The sequence below is a fragment of the Ambystoma mexicanum genome, chromosome 10, assembly GCF_040938575.1.
Source record: "Ambystoma mexicanum isolate Mex_15411 chromosome 10, UKY_AmexF1_1, whole genome shotgun sequence".
Taxonomy (NCBI): Eukaryota; Metazoa; Chordata; class Amphibia; order Caudata; family Ambystomatidae; genus Ambystoma; species Ambystoma mexicanum.
The window spans coordinates 1,474,593,164-1,474,611,924 of record NC_090932.1 but is presented as its reverse complement, the minus strand read 5'-3'; the positions used below and the strand labels follow the sequence as shown (position 1 = coordinate 1,474,611,924).

The 18,761-nt window shown below is 44.7% G+C and overlaps 1 protein-coding gene across 4 annotated transcripts in view; it reads left to right on the top strand.

Annotated features, from left to right (window-relative positions):
- Positions 1-18,761, top strand: part of CAMKK2 (calcium/calmodulin dependent protein kinase kinase 2) — a 557,312-nt gene that overhangs the window by 361,082 nt on the left and 177,469 nt on the right. For all 4 annotated transcript variants that reach the window (XM_069619567.1, XM_069619565.1, XM_069619566.1 and 1 more), the window contains 2 exons: positions 7,678-7,725; positions 11,129-11,182. In XM_069619567.1, coding sequence (XP_069475668.1) covers positions 7,678-7,725; positions 11,129-11,182 — 102 coding nt within the window. The remainder of the gene's footprint in view (positions 1-7,677; positions 7,726-11,128; positions 11,183-18,761) is intronic.

Here is an 18,761-nt window from a genome sequence, read left to right as displayed (position 1 = left end):
GGAAAGTTTAAAGTTTTACCTCCAGCTTTTTAATGGAGGTAAAAGTCCTGCTTTCTGCCCATTTTTCAGCCATTTCCGACGCTATTATCGCGGGTGCATTTACCACCGGCGGTAATAGCACCCCACAACCCCATCGGGTCCAATAAAACCAATGGGGAATGGGAATTTACTGCTGTACCGCTACTCAGGATTTGGCGCTATTAGCGCCCGGAGTAGCGGTAACGCTAATAGCGTTAGGTGGTATCCCGGAGCAATTAGCGCTGGGATACCACTCAACCCGCGATGAGGTCAACCCCCGATGAGGCCCAAAGTGTTGTATAAGGAGACCGATGTTTACAAAAGGAACTAATCAGGATTTATTTAACAAACTCAGATTAGGTTCTTTCTTGAACCCACTGGCTCTAACACAAGTGCCCTTTACTGTCATCGCTCCATTGCTGAGCAACTGTTTAAATCGTTCTGTAAGGACAAGCAGAGAATGGGGAAGTGAGACGGTTTCCTCTTTCTGTGTCAGTAGGCCACTGTGACTGCTTTAGCGAGGAGGAACTTACCAGCCGCTGTATGAGACTAGAGTAAAGGCCAAGTTCTTGACTGCTTTAGTTTTCGAAGAGCGCGCATGTTGAAACCGTTGCCTGTTTCGGTTAGAAGGGGTTTGATATGCAAGTGCATTAAAGCAAGGGGAGCTTACCCAGTCGTGTTTATTAACATAGGTGCCCTTCTGATAGGAGCATAGGTATAGTCTATACCCATTATTTGGGTACATGGGCAGAGGTGGTTAAGCGTGGGGGCAAGAGTCGGGCTTGAAGTGGAGCAGCAAAATGAGATATTGCTCATTAATGATGGGTGAAGGGTCCCTTGAAGTGGTGGGTTTGTCCTGTTGCCTTCTGAGTTGCTAAAGTGATGGGGTAAGCCTGCGGTCCGGCAAGGTTTTGACCCAGGTCCTGAGACGGCAGCTGGTGAAGGCTTGTCTTCTGTGCTTTGCCAGGCCTCATTTATGAGCTTTGAGTCCATCTAGTTCATGAGTTCTGGGCCTGCATCTGTCTTCTGAAATGGTTGGTTTGTCTGCTAGGTAGGTTGGTGCCACGGTTGTTACTGGCTTATCAGCAGGTCTTGGGCATGATGCAGTCCTTGAGGAGCAGGCAGTGCAGATCTGTGTTCGAGCCTAACCTAATAATCTGTGTTCGATTGCCTGTCTTTTAAGCACCATGGGAACATACACTTTTTCCAATTACAGCCATGCACTTTCCCAGATATCACATGCTCTAGAGCAGGGGTCTGCAACCTGTGGCTCTCCAGATATTTTTGGACTACAACTCCCATGATCCTGCACCATGGACTGTGCTGTCAAAAGCTGATGGAAGTTATAGTTTAAAATATCTGGAGAGGCAAAGGTTGCAGACCCCCGCTCTGCAAACAGAGGTTGCCAGTTTCCACACGCCCGGTAAGATATATTGCCTTCTTCTACACGCCCACAAGCAGATATTGCCACCTTACACTCAGTAATGTGTATTTGCAGCCCAGAAATCAATTGCCAGTTTCAAAATGAGCAATCACATATATTTCTGGCATCCACATGCCCAGTAAGACATTTGACCAGTTTCCACATGCTGAAGAACACATATTGCTTGTCCATCTGTCCCAGTGAGAGTTAATGGCAGTCCCCTCGTGTCCAATTATAAACACAACCAATCTCCCCACACCCATTAAGTAGTCTTGCTGATCTGCACATGCTCGGCCAGGGCTATTGCCAGTCTCCACATGACCAGTAAGCGGTATTACCAGTCTGCACATGACCAGTCAGAGGAATTGCCAGTCTCCACATGACCAGTAAGCGGTATTACCAGTCTGCACATGACCAGTCAGAGGAATTGCCAGTCTCCACATGACCAGTAAGCGGTATTACCAGTCTGCACATGACCAGTCAGAGGAATTGCCAGTCTCCACATGACCAGTAAGCGGTATTACCAGTCTCTCCACATGTGTTTCTATTCTGCACATGCCGTGCAAGAGACAATACTAGTCTCCACACAGCCGGTAACGTCTCCCCTCCCTCCCCTCCACTGTGCCACTCTCTCACCTGCCGCCATGACTCGTGTGCACAGGAACCCGCATCTTTTCTGAGTCTGAGGATCTTGAAAGTTCTTGTGTCATTCTTGGTACAAGGGGAGGGCAGCCCAGCAGCCGATGTACTTAGTGTTTATTCTCCACCTGGTGGAGCTGTGGCCCCTTTCAGCAGTCTCAGACCGGATGAAACAGCAAGAGAAGGGCACGCAAGGCGCATGGTTGCTGCTGTTGCAAACACATTGGCCTTAAAATATGACTAATGGTAGACTACGAACAATTATCAAAGAAACTACAGCTACAGGTATTTGACAGCACTGTGTGTTCCTTTTTGTCTTCACATTTGTGAATTGGCTACTAGTCTCGAGGGTCAGTCTCCAGCAGTCCTGGCTTTTTCGCATCCTGGGCCTTGCAGTTTTGCTTTCCCCCTGGCAAGCACGGCAGGGGACTGCAATTCCCAGCATGCAGAATGCTGTTGGCACATTAAATATGGGCCGCCTAAAGACCACCGTTGTGACATGGGGCACCTAACAGCTATTTAATGGCCATTGTGGGCCAGCCTTACGACTCAGTGAGCTGTGTTGCTCATAGTTTTGACCAGTGTTATTTGCCAACTGTGCTTGGAAATGAACATTGACCACAAGCAATCCCCAACATGTGCCCCCAGCTGTTACTCAGAAAGTTTGCGATGCACAACCGCTGGCCACTGAGGCCCAGGCCAATTACTCGTCGCCTCTGCCTCGCCTCTTCCCACTCTGCCTTCCCTCCACTCTCTACGGCAGGGGTGCCTAACCTTTTGGGTGCAATGAGCAACATTTGCTTATCAAATGAAATGGTGACCAACATACATTTTTCGATGGAACATGGTGCTCAGTTGGCAGACAAATCATTGCAACACAAATAAGGAATGTAATAAACTTAAAATTGCTTATAGAACATTTTAATTTTCTGTACTTAATAGTTATCTAGACCACGTGCAATTCTAGTAAAGGAAATTTGCAAGGCCTTCAACTTTAGTTGACATTAAGTAATTGTTTACATGAAATGTTGAGGAAATTGAGTGGTCAGGAGGAGATTTTTAGACACATAGGACCCGTCAAGTTGTAAAATATTGTAGGACTAAATAAACATCACCAGGGGTTTTAGGTTCTCAAGCAAAATAAAAGACAGTAAAACTGGTCACAAATGGAGCACCGATTTTCAGGTGTACTTTGAGATTCTCCCCAGGGATTTTCTGGGATCTTTAGATCAGCAATACTGTCCACATTCATTGATTACTGTATTGTGCATTGTTTTTCCTTCAGGAATGTTATGAAGTGTGAACACTATCCTCTTGAGTTAATTTTTCAATGGCCAGGGTGGGCACCACAAAGAAGATGTCTGACAGCCAGAGGGGCTTACTGACGGTGACTACGCTCGACAAGGAAGCTATGGAAAGAATTACTAATTCACAAGAAATTAAGATATACTATTTAAACTGTTAAATGGTTCAGAGGCCACAAAGGAAAGTATCACTTTGTTTGAGTCTTTGGTTGAAACTATCCAGGACAGAGCTATTGGCAAACAGCATCCCCAAGTTCAGGAGGTCCAGGTTATAGAAAGGGTTGCCCCATGGTTTGATGCAGAATGTATAATCTCGAAAAGAAAATTGAACCATGGTTTAATGAGTGGTGTGTACATGGCTGGTCAGATTTATAGTTTTAGAATGGCATATAAAAATTGCCAAAATACATATAAATAAGAGTTGAGAAACAATGGTAGCCTTTTCGAAGGTCACCACATTGTTTTATGTTTAATGCAGTTATTGAGACAGGCATTATACCATCTCCTTGGACAAGTAGTCCTTAGACCACCAGTATCCCCATAGTTATAGACCAATTTCCTTACTCGACATTGCCAGTAAGCGATTCTCCAAATGTGTGTTGCTCAGACTGGTGGAGTGGACTCAAAGTAACAATATCTTGAAGTGCTCCGAAACGGGTTTCAGTGGAGGGCTTAGTACAGTGGACAACTGCTTCGCTCTTGAGCATCACCATGGAGAAATATGGTAAGGTTAAGGGAGGGAGATTATTTTTGGCTTTTTTCAGATTTGAGAAAGCATTTGATTTGATTGATAGAAACAATGTGGCATAATTTACATTTTTTTGGGTTCCCTAATGGTTTATTAAGTCTTATCCAACTGTGATATGCAGACATCCCAGCGTCTGTCCGATATACAAGATGAGGAAATTCTACATTTTTGTTCCCCACCAATAAAGGTTAAAAGCAGGGATGTCAGTTGGCCACAATTAATTCCTTTCAACCGTTGATTGTAGTACTTCTTTTGGTAAAGTTAATCCACCCTCTCTGAAGGGAACATTTTATAGTATAGCATGCTTCTTTATGCCAAAGAGACAGCTATTTTTGAGTTAACCCCGGCAGGTCTCCAACAAGGCCTGCTAAACACAAATGACTATTTTGGGAGCTATAGTTTGACATTAAATGTGATAAAAACAAAAATGATGGTGTTCGGGAAAAGGGTGCAACCTCGTAGTAAAGTTTTAAATGATTGTAGAGATGCCTACACTTCTCAAAGAGTGGTGCTTGGGTCATTCATTTCAAGAAGACAGCGGAAAAGGCATCATTAAGGATTAAAGGGTTTTTTTTAAATTTGTATTTCAAGTTTGGGGATTTCTGGTTGGACAAGTGCCTGGAGGTACATAAGGCAAAGAAGGTCTGTTCCATGATTTTTATGGCAGCGAAATCTAGGGTGGTTGAAACTGCCATACCCTGAAGGGATTGCAAATAAATAAATTCCTGTGCCAAATTCCATGTCTCCCTGCAGATACACCAGGTAGGAATTTAAAGGCAGACTTGTTTGAAGGAGTCAGGCCAGTTAAGATTTTTAAGTTATTTTTTAAAAGCACATCTGGGATTTTCTGCTTATCATAAAGTGAATTTCAGGCTCCTCTGGCAAAGAGAAATACTTGTGGTACGCGCAGTTGTAAGGCACTGTCCATTTGCATAGGGGGTGAGATGTAACACCTGGTAGCAAATTAAGAGCAGAATTAAGTTCAAAACCCTCTGCATTGTCCACAAGGCCTTCTGGGACCTGGGGCCTCAATACCTTCAACTCTCTCTTCCTAAATATCTTCCTTCTCGAGCTCTTCGTTCATCCGCCTCCAACTCCCTCAGGGTCAGTCGCTTCTACCACCAACTCGTTGCTTGGAGATCTCTTTCGTCGGCTGGGTCCTCCCTCTGGAACAGCCTCCCTGCCTCACTGAAACTTGAGGTGAACCACCTCCGGTTCCGGAAGCACCTCAAAACCTTCCTCTTTGCTTCTGCTTTCTCTCCTCCTCGCCCCTGCTGAAACTCCTAGCTGATACTGCACTGGTTACCTGGTCACCCTCTGATCTCGGTCCAGGTCCCCTCCTCTACCAGTTGTACACCTGCTCTTCCTCCCAGCAACCCTTGCACTTGGTGACTGTTTTCTGTATCCCTACAGTCCACCACCAGTACTGACATTTGTTGTCTGCCCTACCCTTGCACTGGCCACCAGCTGGCCATACTTCTCTTATTGTTATTTATTCTATTTATTCCATGTACTGCACTGTCCCAAACCCCCTCTCGCCATGCACTTTTCCCCTTCCCCTGCACTTGGCCTAGTAGGATCGTTGTCTCTGTCATCCCTCTGTTCACCCTCCCTTGCCGCGTCACACCTTGAAATATTTGTGTATAGGTGCATTATAAATGCCATATCATATCAATTGTTTGAAGGAGTCGGGCCAGTCAAGATTTGTAAGTTATTATTTAAAAGCACATCTGGGATTTTCTGCTTATCATAAAGTGAATTTCAGTGTAAGTGTGATCTCAGCCTGCCCTGGTAAAAAAAATACTTGTGGTACAGGGGGTTGTAAGGCACTGTCCATTTGGACAGGGGGTGAGATGTAAATAAATTTGGCACACTAAGTCAACTCAAAATAACTCTTAAAGCAAGAGCTGGTCCCATGGGAAGAGAGGCAGATGTCTAAAATATAGGCAGGCTGCCCTCTTTAGCTTTATATGCAGACTTAAGTAAACATATAAGATGGCAATGGGAAATCTGTGAAATAGGATCACCGGAATGAAGGGGGCTGATGCTAATGGTACATTTAAATGTTATCACCCCTCAAAAAAATAGGAGTCGATGAAGATTTGGTTCATTTTCTGTTAAGTGGTCATTGTTTCTCTGTTATGCATAAGCTTGGACATGCATTGGAGCTATGTTTTATGTGATTAATTGTAATCAGGGTTATACATATAGCTTGCTTGAATATGTTAAAGCTGTTTTTTATTTTAGGCTTGTTCTATGTGAATTAAACAAAATATGATACATGTTTTTAAACATTAACTTAATGGAGAAATATGATTAAATAAATATTGATTGAGTAGTTCTGTCATTACATGTTAGACTTTAAAGACCACTTCACTGGTGCTTTGGGGGTTACCTCCTAAGAATTATTTTGGCATGTAATAGCAAATAGTGCATTTTAAAGCTCCTGAGGTCTGTTACATTGGTGAAAAAGTGGTTAGGAATAAATATAATACTTTTCTGAAGGATTTGGAGCCTCTTTTATCTGCCCAAAAGGGATTTTACACAAGACTTAGTGGCAAACATTGGTTAAAACTTTGAGCATTTGATGACCACTTCATAGAGTAGTGTGGTGGTGTTGATGAAGTATTTGGATTAATCAATTGGCGTGTTCATTTAAACCTATTAACAGCAACTGAATTGGATTTTAATATAGGACAAATTAATTATGAAAAATGTGGCATGCATTTACCTTATCTGCCCATTATCCACGTGCTAGATAGGCAGAGTATCAAACGATTACCATTTTTCCACTAGAAAACTATGTAATAATAACTATAGGTGACACTAAAATTAATATTTCCGATAAATATAATACATGGTGGCATCAAACACGAAACTCACCTGTACAAAAAGCAGTGCATGCACATTATTTAATAGAGGAAAGTTGGGCATGAATGCCACTTTTTTGTCCATTATGCTCCTAGTAGCTGTACAAAGGAACGGAAAATAACCATTTTCTCCAGGACACGAAACATGGTTCAATTATTCTGTTCATTAATACATTTGGCAGCTGAGCAAAGTATCTGAAGATGACAGGGTTTTAACAATGACACTGCTATAATAAATAAGGACATTTATGGAAAAATAATTTGCATGGTGGCAACAAATCATGCATATGTAAAAATAAGCCATATGAGCAACATTCTCGCACAGTTCAGGACTCTGTCCTGGGTATACTGCAACTGAGGTCTCATCCCTTCAGCACCACCTTCTAGGCCTTACCAACATGGCCCAGTGCAACTGGCGAGCAACAAATTAAGGTGCTGGGAGCAACATGTTGCTCCCGAGCTACACATTGGAGAACACTGCTCTACGTTATGTGTGTCGGCTGGGCTGTTTATGGAGCGCTCAGCAGTGTCCAGATAATGGCAGAAGGTGGCGTCACACATCCGGTCTGGCAGGATGTATGCACTGCGGCCGCTGTTTCTAATGAAGTGCATGTGGGAAATGGTTTCGGCACAGGCAGCAATCCCCAGCTCAGCGATGTGTTCTTTGTCTTGCAGGACTGCGTGCAGCTGAACCAATACAAGCTGAAGGATGAAATCGGAAAGGTAAAATGTGAAATAAAGAGCTGCGATTCAGTCTCATCTTATGCCAGTGCTTGCTGTCCAGCGCAGAAGGGGTGTGCTTCTTCCAAGAGTGTATGTGTGTTTTATCATCACTGGGACTAATTAGAAGACATTTATTTTGCAATGCACTATTTGCCCGTTTATAAGGTAAATAGTATTGTTATATAATATTTTACTGCAAATGTATTGAGGGAGTTGGCAAGTGGTCCCCTGTCATTTGTGAAATCTTATGTAATCATGTAATCACACTTATAATGGGAAAAGAAAACTGCAATTTCCAGAATTAAATTTGGTGTTGAATGGAAAGACCAGAGCTGGCTGACGGCATCACTTTCCCCGTCGTTTACTCTGCTTCTACTAATGTGTTTTTAACTCAATGTGTTAAATGGAAGTCGGGATACAACTCCAACTCCCAGAATGCATTACTTTGTTAAAAGAAAATCCAGGCCTGGAATACTAGGGTCCCAATGACTTGAAGTCATCCAGCTGCTGCTCTCAAAGAGAGAGAGAGCGTCTGCGTTCCTAGGGTGCAGATTTGGGGTTGTGTTTTTGCTAGAAAGTGTTTTATTCTGGTCTGAAAAAAGTTTAAGTCCCAGAACTGAAAGAAAACTGGACAGAATGAGCATCTCCTGAAAGACATGGACCATTTAGGCATGCCTGCATCAATATGATCTGGGGCTACTTGCCCGCTACACTGGCATTCTCAGAATTTGCCAGCGTGTACATGTGTTGCTGTGAGCATTTCCCTCAGAAGCCCCAGTTGAGTTATTAAATGTTGTCCAAATGACCTTTTTCTGGCAAGAAATTTGTTTACCGTAAAATAAAGCGGTTCAAGGCAAGGGAGGGAACACAGGAAAAATACAAACACTGAACATTCTTACAAGGCCTTCAACAATAAGAATGTGAAATTTACTATCATACTCAGCCTGATGACATTTCAGATAGTGCAAGAGCTAAGACACAAATAAGGGAGGGAGGAGGTGGGTGGGAAGGGAAAGGGAACAGACAGGCATCTAATGCACTAGGCCTGACAGCATTTCTGATAGAGCCGGAGGATTACAAGAGGAGTGGGTGAGGGGGAGGAGAAGGAAGGAGACGAACAAAACAAGTGACTATCGTACTAGGCCTGGCGACATTTCAGATAGTTTGTTTGTTTGTTTGTTTGTTTAGTATTTATTATGCGCACCGGACCCTGGGGTATAAGGGCACAGAAAGTAAGAATATGTACAGCTTAGAGCATAAGTTACAGGTTACAGTTACAAGTTACAGAAATTACCAGTTACAGGTGCAAGTTTACAATACAAGTTTACAATCGTATGGTGCAGATGCTGTGTAGCAAACAGGCGTAAGCATTATCATAGGTTCAATTAGCAGTTACTGTCGTTAGCCAGTTAATTACAATTTGCCTGAATTTGGAAAAAGAGCATTCTAGCCTTGCGGTAGTGGGTAATTCGTTCCACAATTGAGCAGCTTTGACTGGGAAGCTAGCTCCGCCTATGGTGGTCAGTTTAAAGCGTGGTACTTGTAGGCGATTGGTGTAGGCAAGTCTGGTTTGTCTTGTGGGGTGTGATCTAGTGAACCTGTCCTTTAGGTATTGAGGGGCTTTGTTATGTAGAGATTTGTGTGTGAGAGATGCAGTTTTGAGTCTGATTTTCTCATGGGTGGAGAGCCATAGTGCTGGAGAGCAAGGGGGAGGAAGAGAAACGAGAAGGGGGGTGGGAGACAAACAATGTAGCTATCCTACTATGTCCGAGGACAATTCTGATAGAGTAAGTGCATAGAGTAAAGAAGGGAAAGGGGGCGAGGAGAGAGGGAAAAGGAAGAAGAGGAGAGAACAGAGTGAGCAGTGAGAAAGAGTGGAGAGGCAAGTGAGGAGAGAATAATGCAGTTGCAGAGTCGGTGATAGCACATAATGTTGCAGGGAACAGCAAATGCAAGATGGATTCAGGATGAGAATGGCACATCATGATACAAGAGTCAAAAGAGTCCACAAAGTCAAAACCAAGCATTTGCAACAACACAGTGATGGGAGAGCAAAAGTGTATCAAGACATAACTCCTGCAGTGGTATGATGTGGGGAGGGCAGAGGGAGAGGGCCAAGAGGGATGGGAAGGCAGGATAGGTAGGAGTAAGGCAAGGCAGGAAACACAAGCAAACAAGAAGGGGCGAGGGGGAGCATGGGAACGGCACACAACATCACAGCATGCTTACCTGCTGTCTGAGCAGGGGTTCGGGCCCTGGGTCCTCCTGGTCCAAACAGGTCCAAACAGTAATTTCCCTTTTCATTGTCTGCCCATCTCTTCGGACACCCGGGCAAGAGACGCCCTTGATCTAGGAGTTAAGAGAAGGAGGGAAGAGTAAGGGCTAAGAAGGTGGGTTGTGCTTAGCCCAGGTGACCCAGATCTAATTACACCTGCTCCCCATCCGCAATGGAAGAGAGGCTGGAGGGCTCCTTGAGTAGGGAAAGAGCGACAACCAGGAAGGCACCATGTGGGTGGGGCTTGCTAAGTGGGGAAAAAGAGCGGCAACCAGCAAGGCATCAGGTGGGCAAGGCTTTAGGTCAGTTGGCCTAGGCCCACTTTCACCTGCTCACCATCCGCGAAGGAAGAGAGGCTGGAGCGCTCCTTAAGTAGGGAAAAAGAGTTGCAACCAGGAAGGCACCAGGTGGACGGGGCTTGCTAAGTGGGGAAAAAGAGCAGCAACCAGGAAGGCACTACGTGGGCGGGGCTTAGGTCAGGTGACCTAGACCCACATGCGCCTGCTCCCCACCTGCCATTAAGTGGGACTTAATGGTGTGGGGGTAGGTGCACCTCCAGGAGCAGCCTTGTTTACTGGGTAGACCTCTCTGGGGAGTTGCAAAAAGAACTGTTCCCATGCCACATGGTCCACAGCCAGCCAGTCCTGCCCTAGTAGCCACCCACACTTGGTATTCTGTGACTTTCATCATTGCCGTTGTAAATACAGGCCCCACTTATCTCGGCTTTCATGGCACTGTTGACTGAACTGTTGATGGTCCTCTGGCAGTCTTGTGTAGCTTGGCACTTGCTAGAAGCCAGGTCTGCACACGTTTCCTCAGACTGAAAGTCTTCTGGGACTTGTGGGTCTCCGGATTGTGGAGTTGGCGTCTCCAGCACCCCCAGAATGAGATTCTTCCCCCACCCCATGTTCCTGTTTGCATTCTGCACTTGGTAGTTTAGATGGTTCCATTGTGAATCCAGGGCAGAAAAAGTGGCAGAATGTGAAAAACAACCAAGGAGTGTAGGAGTGCCTCGCCAATGACGTCAGGCATGGTAGCATGTGTGATCCTAGTTTCCTTCTATGGAACTTGCCTCAATGAACTGCTGAGCATCTGATGTATGTTGACTGACTTGTGTCTTCTCCCCAGGGCTCCTACGGCGTGGTCAAGCTGGCGTACAACGAAGATGACAACACCTATTATGTAAGTAACAGTGTCTGCTCCAGCACAACTTGACATCTATCCTCCCCTGCACACAGTAGGGTTCCCCACCTTCTTACAGGATGGGGGATCGTTCTGGAACCTATTTCTGCAGGCACTATATTCAGGTGTCAGATGTACACAGGTCAGGCCCCCCTTTTCAAGCTCCATTCCATGCAGATGTTCTTACATGTTCTCATATCTGCCAGAACACACGGTTTTATACACAAAGCCTTTGCTGCCAAGTGACCCCATGTCCCCTCTAACATCTTCAGTCATTTCTGACTTTGTTTCCCTACAGAGCTTTGCATGCTGGAAGTCATACTTAAAAGGGTGGGGGGAGAGTGAAACTACAAGTCCCAGAATGCTAAGTGATTTGCCTGCAGAGCCAGATGTGACTGAAGATAAGTAACATGGATGGCAAATTTGCAGCCTTGTAAGACATTCTCGAGTTCTTATTGTAAACAGCAGAATTTGAAATGATTCAAAATGTGTCATCAACTGGTACTTGTTGGCCTAGATTTATCATGGGAAAATGAAAACTGCAAGTCCTAGAATGAAAAGAAAACAGGACTGGGTGGTCATTCCTCGAAAGCGGCTTCTGATAATGGTGCTGTTAGTTTTGTTTAAAATTATATATTGAACTAACACACCATCGACTATTTATTTTACTATAATACAATTTACTAATAATGAGGTCTCTAATATAACCCAGCTCTTATACAGCAATACTGGACCGAGGATTCTGTATATTCTTTAAAAGATACATTGAACTGTGATAGTTACAATGGGCATCTTCCTGCGGATTATTCACATGAAGTGTCCCCAAAAACCGATCAACAAGCCATCATGCCAGAGCACCGAGGGAGGAAATCAGGACATTGAAAGAGTTCCGAAATTAGATGGCAAGACTTGCCCACCTTATTTCCACTTTCTCCCCCCACTTCCAGTGTTACGCAAACGACACCCAACTCTTCTTCAAACCTCCTTCTGATCCCCTACCTACTGTCTCTACCATTCCTGACTGGCTTTCTGCTATCCAGTCCTGGTGTGCCTCTAATGGCCTCTGCCTCAATGCCAGCAAGACTGAGATCCTCCCTATTGAAACCCCTGCTTTCTCATTCCTCCCTTCACTCTGACCACCCTCTATGGGCTCTCCCCCTTCTCCTTCATCTGACTTCTCTCTCTCTCTTTCCTCCCGCACATCCTGGACCTTACCAAGCATGCCCATTTTCAACTCCACCTCTTCAGAGGTACCCTTCCTTTTGTCACATTTACGCAGAGGCTCAATGGCTCTAGGGATCTGGTTCTCTCTAGGCTGGACTACTGCAACAGCCTCTTCCTTAATCTACCCTCTTCCTAATCCGCCCCCTCCAACAATCCCAGAATAGGACGGCAAGACTTATCTTTGGCCTCAAGCCCAGGGACTGTATCTCTCCAGCCCTAAAATCTCTATCTGTGGCTGGGGACCACGCTATCTGCAACTTGATCTCACCAAATACTCTACCTCCAGATCTTTAAATTCCTCCGGCTCCAACTCTCTGCGTGTCAAGTGCTTCGCTAAGCAGCAAGCTGGTGGCCAATCTCTTTCCTCAGCTGGCTCCCTCCCTTGGAACAGCCTCCCCTTCCTCTCCGCCATGAGCCGGATCTCCTTAAATTTCAACAGCTCCTCAAGAATGTCCTCTTCACCACCTACTTCCCCCTCTCCCTCCCTTGCTAAAACCCACAGTCTCTGAGATTAGTGGCCTGGGCCCTTATGTGTCCTCTGGGTCCTGGCCTTGCGTCCAATCGCCTTCAGCCTCCGCCCTCTCCCAGCACTTGCCTTGGCACCCACTGGCCTCTGTGTCCCACAGGCCTGCACTTATTGTGTTGGAAGGTGACCACTCTTTACCAAGTGGTTTCTGCCAGGCACATACCTGTTGTCCACAACTGACTCCCTGGCACTTCCCCCACTGTGGAACCACTAGCACTTACCCCCCTTCCCATGGCTCTACTCTCTCTCTGCATTGCACTCTCCAAAAGCTCACAAGGCCTAGTAGGACCGCTTTTTTCTTCGTTCATCAGTGTTATTTTATCTGCCATTTGCTGCCCTGCTCCATCCCCTTGCCATGTGGGCGCTTTGAAACACCATTTCTTGATGTATAAGCGCCTTACAAATGCACAATAAAGTAAAATAAATAAAATAAGACTTCTCCTGAACCTGAAGAAATCTGCCTCTACCACCCCGGCTATGAAATAAATCCGCTGTCTCCCAGTGGAGCAAAGAAGCAATTTTAAAATCCTCTGCATCTTATACAAAAGGAGTCAAGGGAACAGGGCTAGAGTATGTCAGAAAGCTGATGATCCAGTATATCCGGGACGCCACCAAACATCAAGCATTCTTAATCGCGTGGCACAGACCTATCCCGTGTGAAAACCATCCAGTGGTTGAGAGACTACCCTCGCCTTCAGCAGAGCCGTGGAAGCTTGCATATTTGAGTTACATTAGTCTCAAAAATCTTCTCTTGAGCTGGGGAAGTGCCATGGCTGCCTCAAACTCCAACAAAAAAAGCGCTGGACAGGAAAATCCTGTATCATGAGTCTCTGGGGAAAACTCCTACCTGTGCTACTCTTAATTTAGTTTTATGTGCAGTGGACAGGATTTTTCTTCATTGTACACACATGACTTCAGCGAGATGGAGCAGTTACCAACAGGTATGTCGATTCACCAAAATGCCAGGGGTAGAGGAAGTGACATCACATACCTGATGCTATCACCAGAAGTGATGTCATGTGACCTTTGACCTGGATGGCATCAGTTCCTCTTTAACCCTGGTGACATCATCAGAAGTTGCTTTCGCACGGGAAAAAAGTACATAAATGTACAATTTTTTAAATACCAAATAGGTACTAAAGCAGATAAGAATATTTTAGATACCAACCACATTTTAGCAAGGGTACTGCCTTCAAATGCCATGGATGGTGTCATGATATCATAAGGTTAGAGCCAATAGAATCAACATATGCCGAGGCACTGCCATAGATATGCCACTTCAGCATTGTATGGCCAGTTACTTCATTTTATACCAGTTATAGCTGCATGTCAGGTATTGCCATTGTATGATAAGCAGAGCCCCTACAATGCCAGTTGCTGCGATATTACAATATAAAAACTTAATCGATACAAGTCACCAACAGTGCACAGGAGCATTAATGCTTTGATTCGTGATAATGATTTGTTATTTACATTGCGCGTTCCCAAAAACACTATACATAGCACATATTTAAATACAATTATCATTCCAACGAAAGTTGGCACTCTATCAGACTCGTAAGAATGAAAGGTTGAGTTGGCCGTGTCGGGATTTGGACCTGCAAACTGCAGATCACACATAAATCTCAGCAGCGAGTGCTGTACCTGCTGAGCTATCTTACTGCTTTGCTATTGAACATGCAATGCCACTATCGGAAAGCATTTTAAAACCGCTGCACAATGTAGGCTAGACACATAATAACACTTATCATGTTTGCTATAAACTTGATGATGCGCAGTAAAAAATGCCATGCTGCAGTAAGGCATACCTAAATGGGTTGCACCAAAATGCCAATCTAAACATATAATAACACTTATCATGCTTACTTTCTCATAGATGCCCAGAAAAATATACCATGCCACAGTAAAGAAAGGCTAGACTGGCTGCACCCAAATGCCAGTATAGCCAGATAATTACACTTATCATGCTTACTTTATATAGATGCCAAGTAAAAATGTCATGCCACAGTAGGAAATGACTAGCCTGGCTGTACCATAATACCAGTCTAGCCACTAATATATATCATGCCTGTTTTACCATTGATGACCTTTATGTATTGGAAAACCCCCTCTCCTGCTCGCCTTTCCCACAGTCCCCTCTCTCTCACACTCTCCTCCTCCAACCCACAAAATCAATTCCTCGGCCCAGTAATTACCTCAGCGTCCCCCTTCCTCATCCCAATACTTATGTATGAGGCAAAGTACTGGGATGAGGAAGAGTTGGACTAGGAGTCATAGAGATTGCTGGTAAGTAATCCAGGAATTTAAAACAAGCGCACACATTCACACACCACTTGCTCATTTACACATGCATTCATTCACCATTCACTCGCACAAAAGCACACAGCCACCGAAACATCATGCACTCATTCACACACAAAACATGATATATGCATCCAAACAAACTTTTAGATGTTTCATGCGCAGCAGAGCACAGATTCCAGACCCATCCATGTCCTGGAAAGGGGGGGAGGGGTCCTCAGATATCAAAATGAAATAATTTATTTTTGAAGTCACTATGACTGACTTTTAAAATAAATTATTTCCCTTACAAAAACCGAAACGGAAATTATTTTCAGAGTGACTTCAAAAATACATTCTTTCTTTCTTTTTGAAATCCGAGGTCGCAGATGCAGTGCCAGGTCCCCTAGCGACATCCCTGGTTACGAAACTGTCTACATAAATTAGCACAATAATCTGACTCAACTCAAGCAAGACAGTCAATAACCTCATGCCCAAATGCTACAGCTGTCCAAATGTGTATATGTGATATGACGTTTGCAGATATTTTACTATCAGGCTGTTTTTGACAAATGAAATTGGCAGCAAGGCCAGTGTGGATTACGAGTACTATGTGCTCACAAGAGTTGCAGGTTGGAACCACTGTCCTAGATATATATGTCAAACATACACACATTGTTGCTATTCCTAAATTCCCAAAATGCACTTTCATTTTATGCAAAGCAACCAGGAGACCACACTTGTGATATTTGCCCTCTCCCTTCCTCATATGTGAAGAGGCATGGGAGCTCATGATGCTGTTTGATGGACTCTGCTATCCAAGATTGTTTAAAGCAGATGTATGGTGCACATATTACTGTAGAGATGCTTACTGAGGGTGAATAGCATAAACCCCACCTTCAAACAACTCCCTCCATAGCACAAATCTTCCATAGCGCCTGCCTTCACATTTTTAAACATTGTTTTAGGAGTCTTGGGCTCACAAGGCAGTGCAGCAGGGCCATCATGCCTTACATTGGAGAGCCACAACCATGGCTTTCCCCCTCCCCCCATCAAGGGGAAGATTTGTGCTATGGAGGGAGTTGTTTCCAGTCACCTGCCAGCAAAATCAAGTGCGAAAAATACAAGTACCAGAATCCTCAGAGCTAATTAATTTGTTACACCTGAAACAGAAATGCAGACCCGCCTGAAAAAACACAGAAACTTAGCCTCCCTGAAGATTGATGAAGTCATGAAAACGTGCGTTAGGAGGAGAAGCTAAAGACTGGTAACAGAGCGCCTGCCTTCACATCTTTAAACATTGTTCCAGGAGTCCCGGGCTCACAAGGCAGTGCAGCAGGGCCATCATGCCTTACATTGGAGAGCCACAACCATGGCTTTCCCCCTCCCCCCATCAAGGGGAAGATTTGTGCTATGGAGGGAGTTGTTTCCAGTCACCTGCCAGCAAAATCAAGTGCGAAAAATACAAGTACCAGAATCCTCAGAGCTAATTAATTTGTTACACCTGAAACAGAAATGCAGACCCGCCTGAAAAAACACAGAAACTCAGCCTCCCTGAAGATTGATGAAGTCATGAAAACGTGCGTTAGGAGGAGAAGCTAAAGACTGGTAACAGAGCGCCTGCATTCACATCTTTAAACCCCAAACAAATGCACCTGCTGTTTAAGGGAACGTTCAGTGAAGAGCACTGAAGCGCACGTTTCAACTGCTTCCTACACTTTTATTTCAAAACAAAACCATTCCGAAACGGTTTCTTTTTGTAAATTAAAAGTATAGAAACAGTAAAACCTAATTAAAAAAAGTAGAGGGCACTATTCCCAACCACTCCCGCCCACTTTGACCACTGCACAATTCTAGATAAAATAATGGAGAAAGGGGACTAATAGCTGCAGATTATCACAGGACAGGCCTATTGGCCTCTGCACAGCAGTACAAAGAAAGGCAACCAGCAAGGGAGCTCAAACTATAAATGAGCACTTGCTAGCACACTGGGCATGGCTCATTTGTTTACAGAATAAAGGTGATTTGCTCATTGATTGAATTACTTATCTACTGAGTGAGAAAGTAATGTATATACAAAGAGCACTTTATGTAGAACCTGAGCAAATGGGAGCTTTACCACGTTAGACAATGCAGAGTGACACAAAATACAGTTTTCAGGGCCTCATGATGTGTTTTTTGGGACAGGCGGTCTTGCCTAAGCCACCTGCACCTCCATTATGCCACGCCCTTCACACTTTGGCCACACCCTCTTTACAGGCTCCACTCCCATGATTTCGTATCCCACATAAAGCACTGCTAGGATCACTCTTCACCCTCCAAAAAGAGACTGGACACATATCGCTTGCATGCAGGAATCTGATCACATACACACACAAATGCCTTTGTTTACTATGGCCACCGGGTAAAGAGAAAACAGACTACGTTTTCTGGCCGCCGCTGGCATTTCTTAATGCCTTTTTTAAACTTTTTTTTTCCTGGGAAAAAAAATGACTACCTCGGTCTAACAGGCCGGGGTACTAATGGCAATAAGCCCCTCGGCGGCGGGCCATTACCGCCGACAGCAACGCCCCGGGGCCTTCGTTAAGGCCCTCACTACGCTCAGACCTGTAACTGTGGCTCTGGGGGCATTACCTTAAGCGGTAATGGTCTGCGTCTCTGGGATTATTGCCTCAATACTACTACTTGGGTCCAACTTTATCGTAAAACGTAATGTGACCAGTTTTGGCATTTAATATAAATCCATAAGTGATGCAAAGCAACACAATTTGCATCTTATTCCTTATTTCTGATTCAGGGGCTAGATCCTAAAAGTGTGCCCCCCGCTACTGCGTTAATACCACGGCTTCCAGGCCCTTGCAGGGGCTAATTCCCAAACCCTTCATAAAAACATGTTGTAGAATAATCGGGGACACAGTAACTGGTAGCAACAGGTTTCCTTTATTCATCTTTTGTAAAAACAGGCATAATTAGTAAATGAGTCCACCGAGTGTCTATGGCCTGCAGGTGTAAAGCAAACAGTGCCTGGGGCGTCAGGGTTGACTTCCAGTCTCTGTGGCAGTCTGTGTACCTTTGAAGGGGAGGAGCGCTGGGGGCCAACTGCTCCGTGCGATTGACCGCTTCGTAATACCCTTCGCAGGCTAAATCTCCTTTTGGTGAGATCGCGCGAGACTACGGCAGTGCCGAGATCTCGCAAGCTCTCTACAACATGGCGGGCACTGTTTCATTCTGCAGATAGGGTTGTCACGGCACCAGCATGTCTGGCTACTGTGCACCAGAGCTGTGACATACACTGGCTTCCAATGCCTGCGTGCCTTCAGTTTTAAGTGGTTTTCGGCACTCCATAGCTGTCTATTTAGCTGCAAAGTTCAGAACCTCTGCAGTTCACGTATTGCCATTGAAGGGCAGAGCCAAAGGGATACAGCGAGAAACACAAGTTCGATATTTTAAAAAAATATATCCAATCATAAAAGCACATTGAAGTTTTGTCGATTGCGTAGAGAAAATATTGCACTTCACAGCATAGTAAAGTATTTCTACGGTATCCAT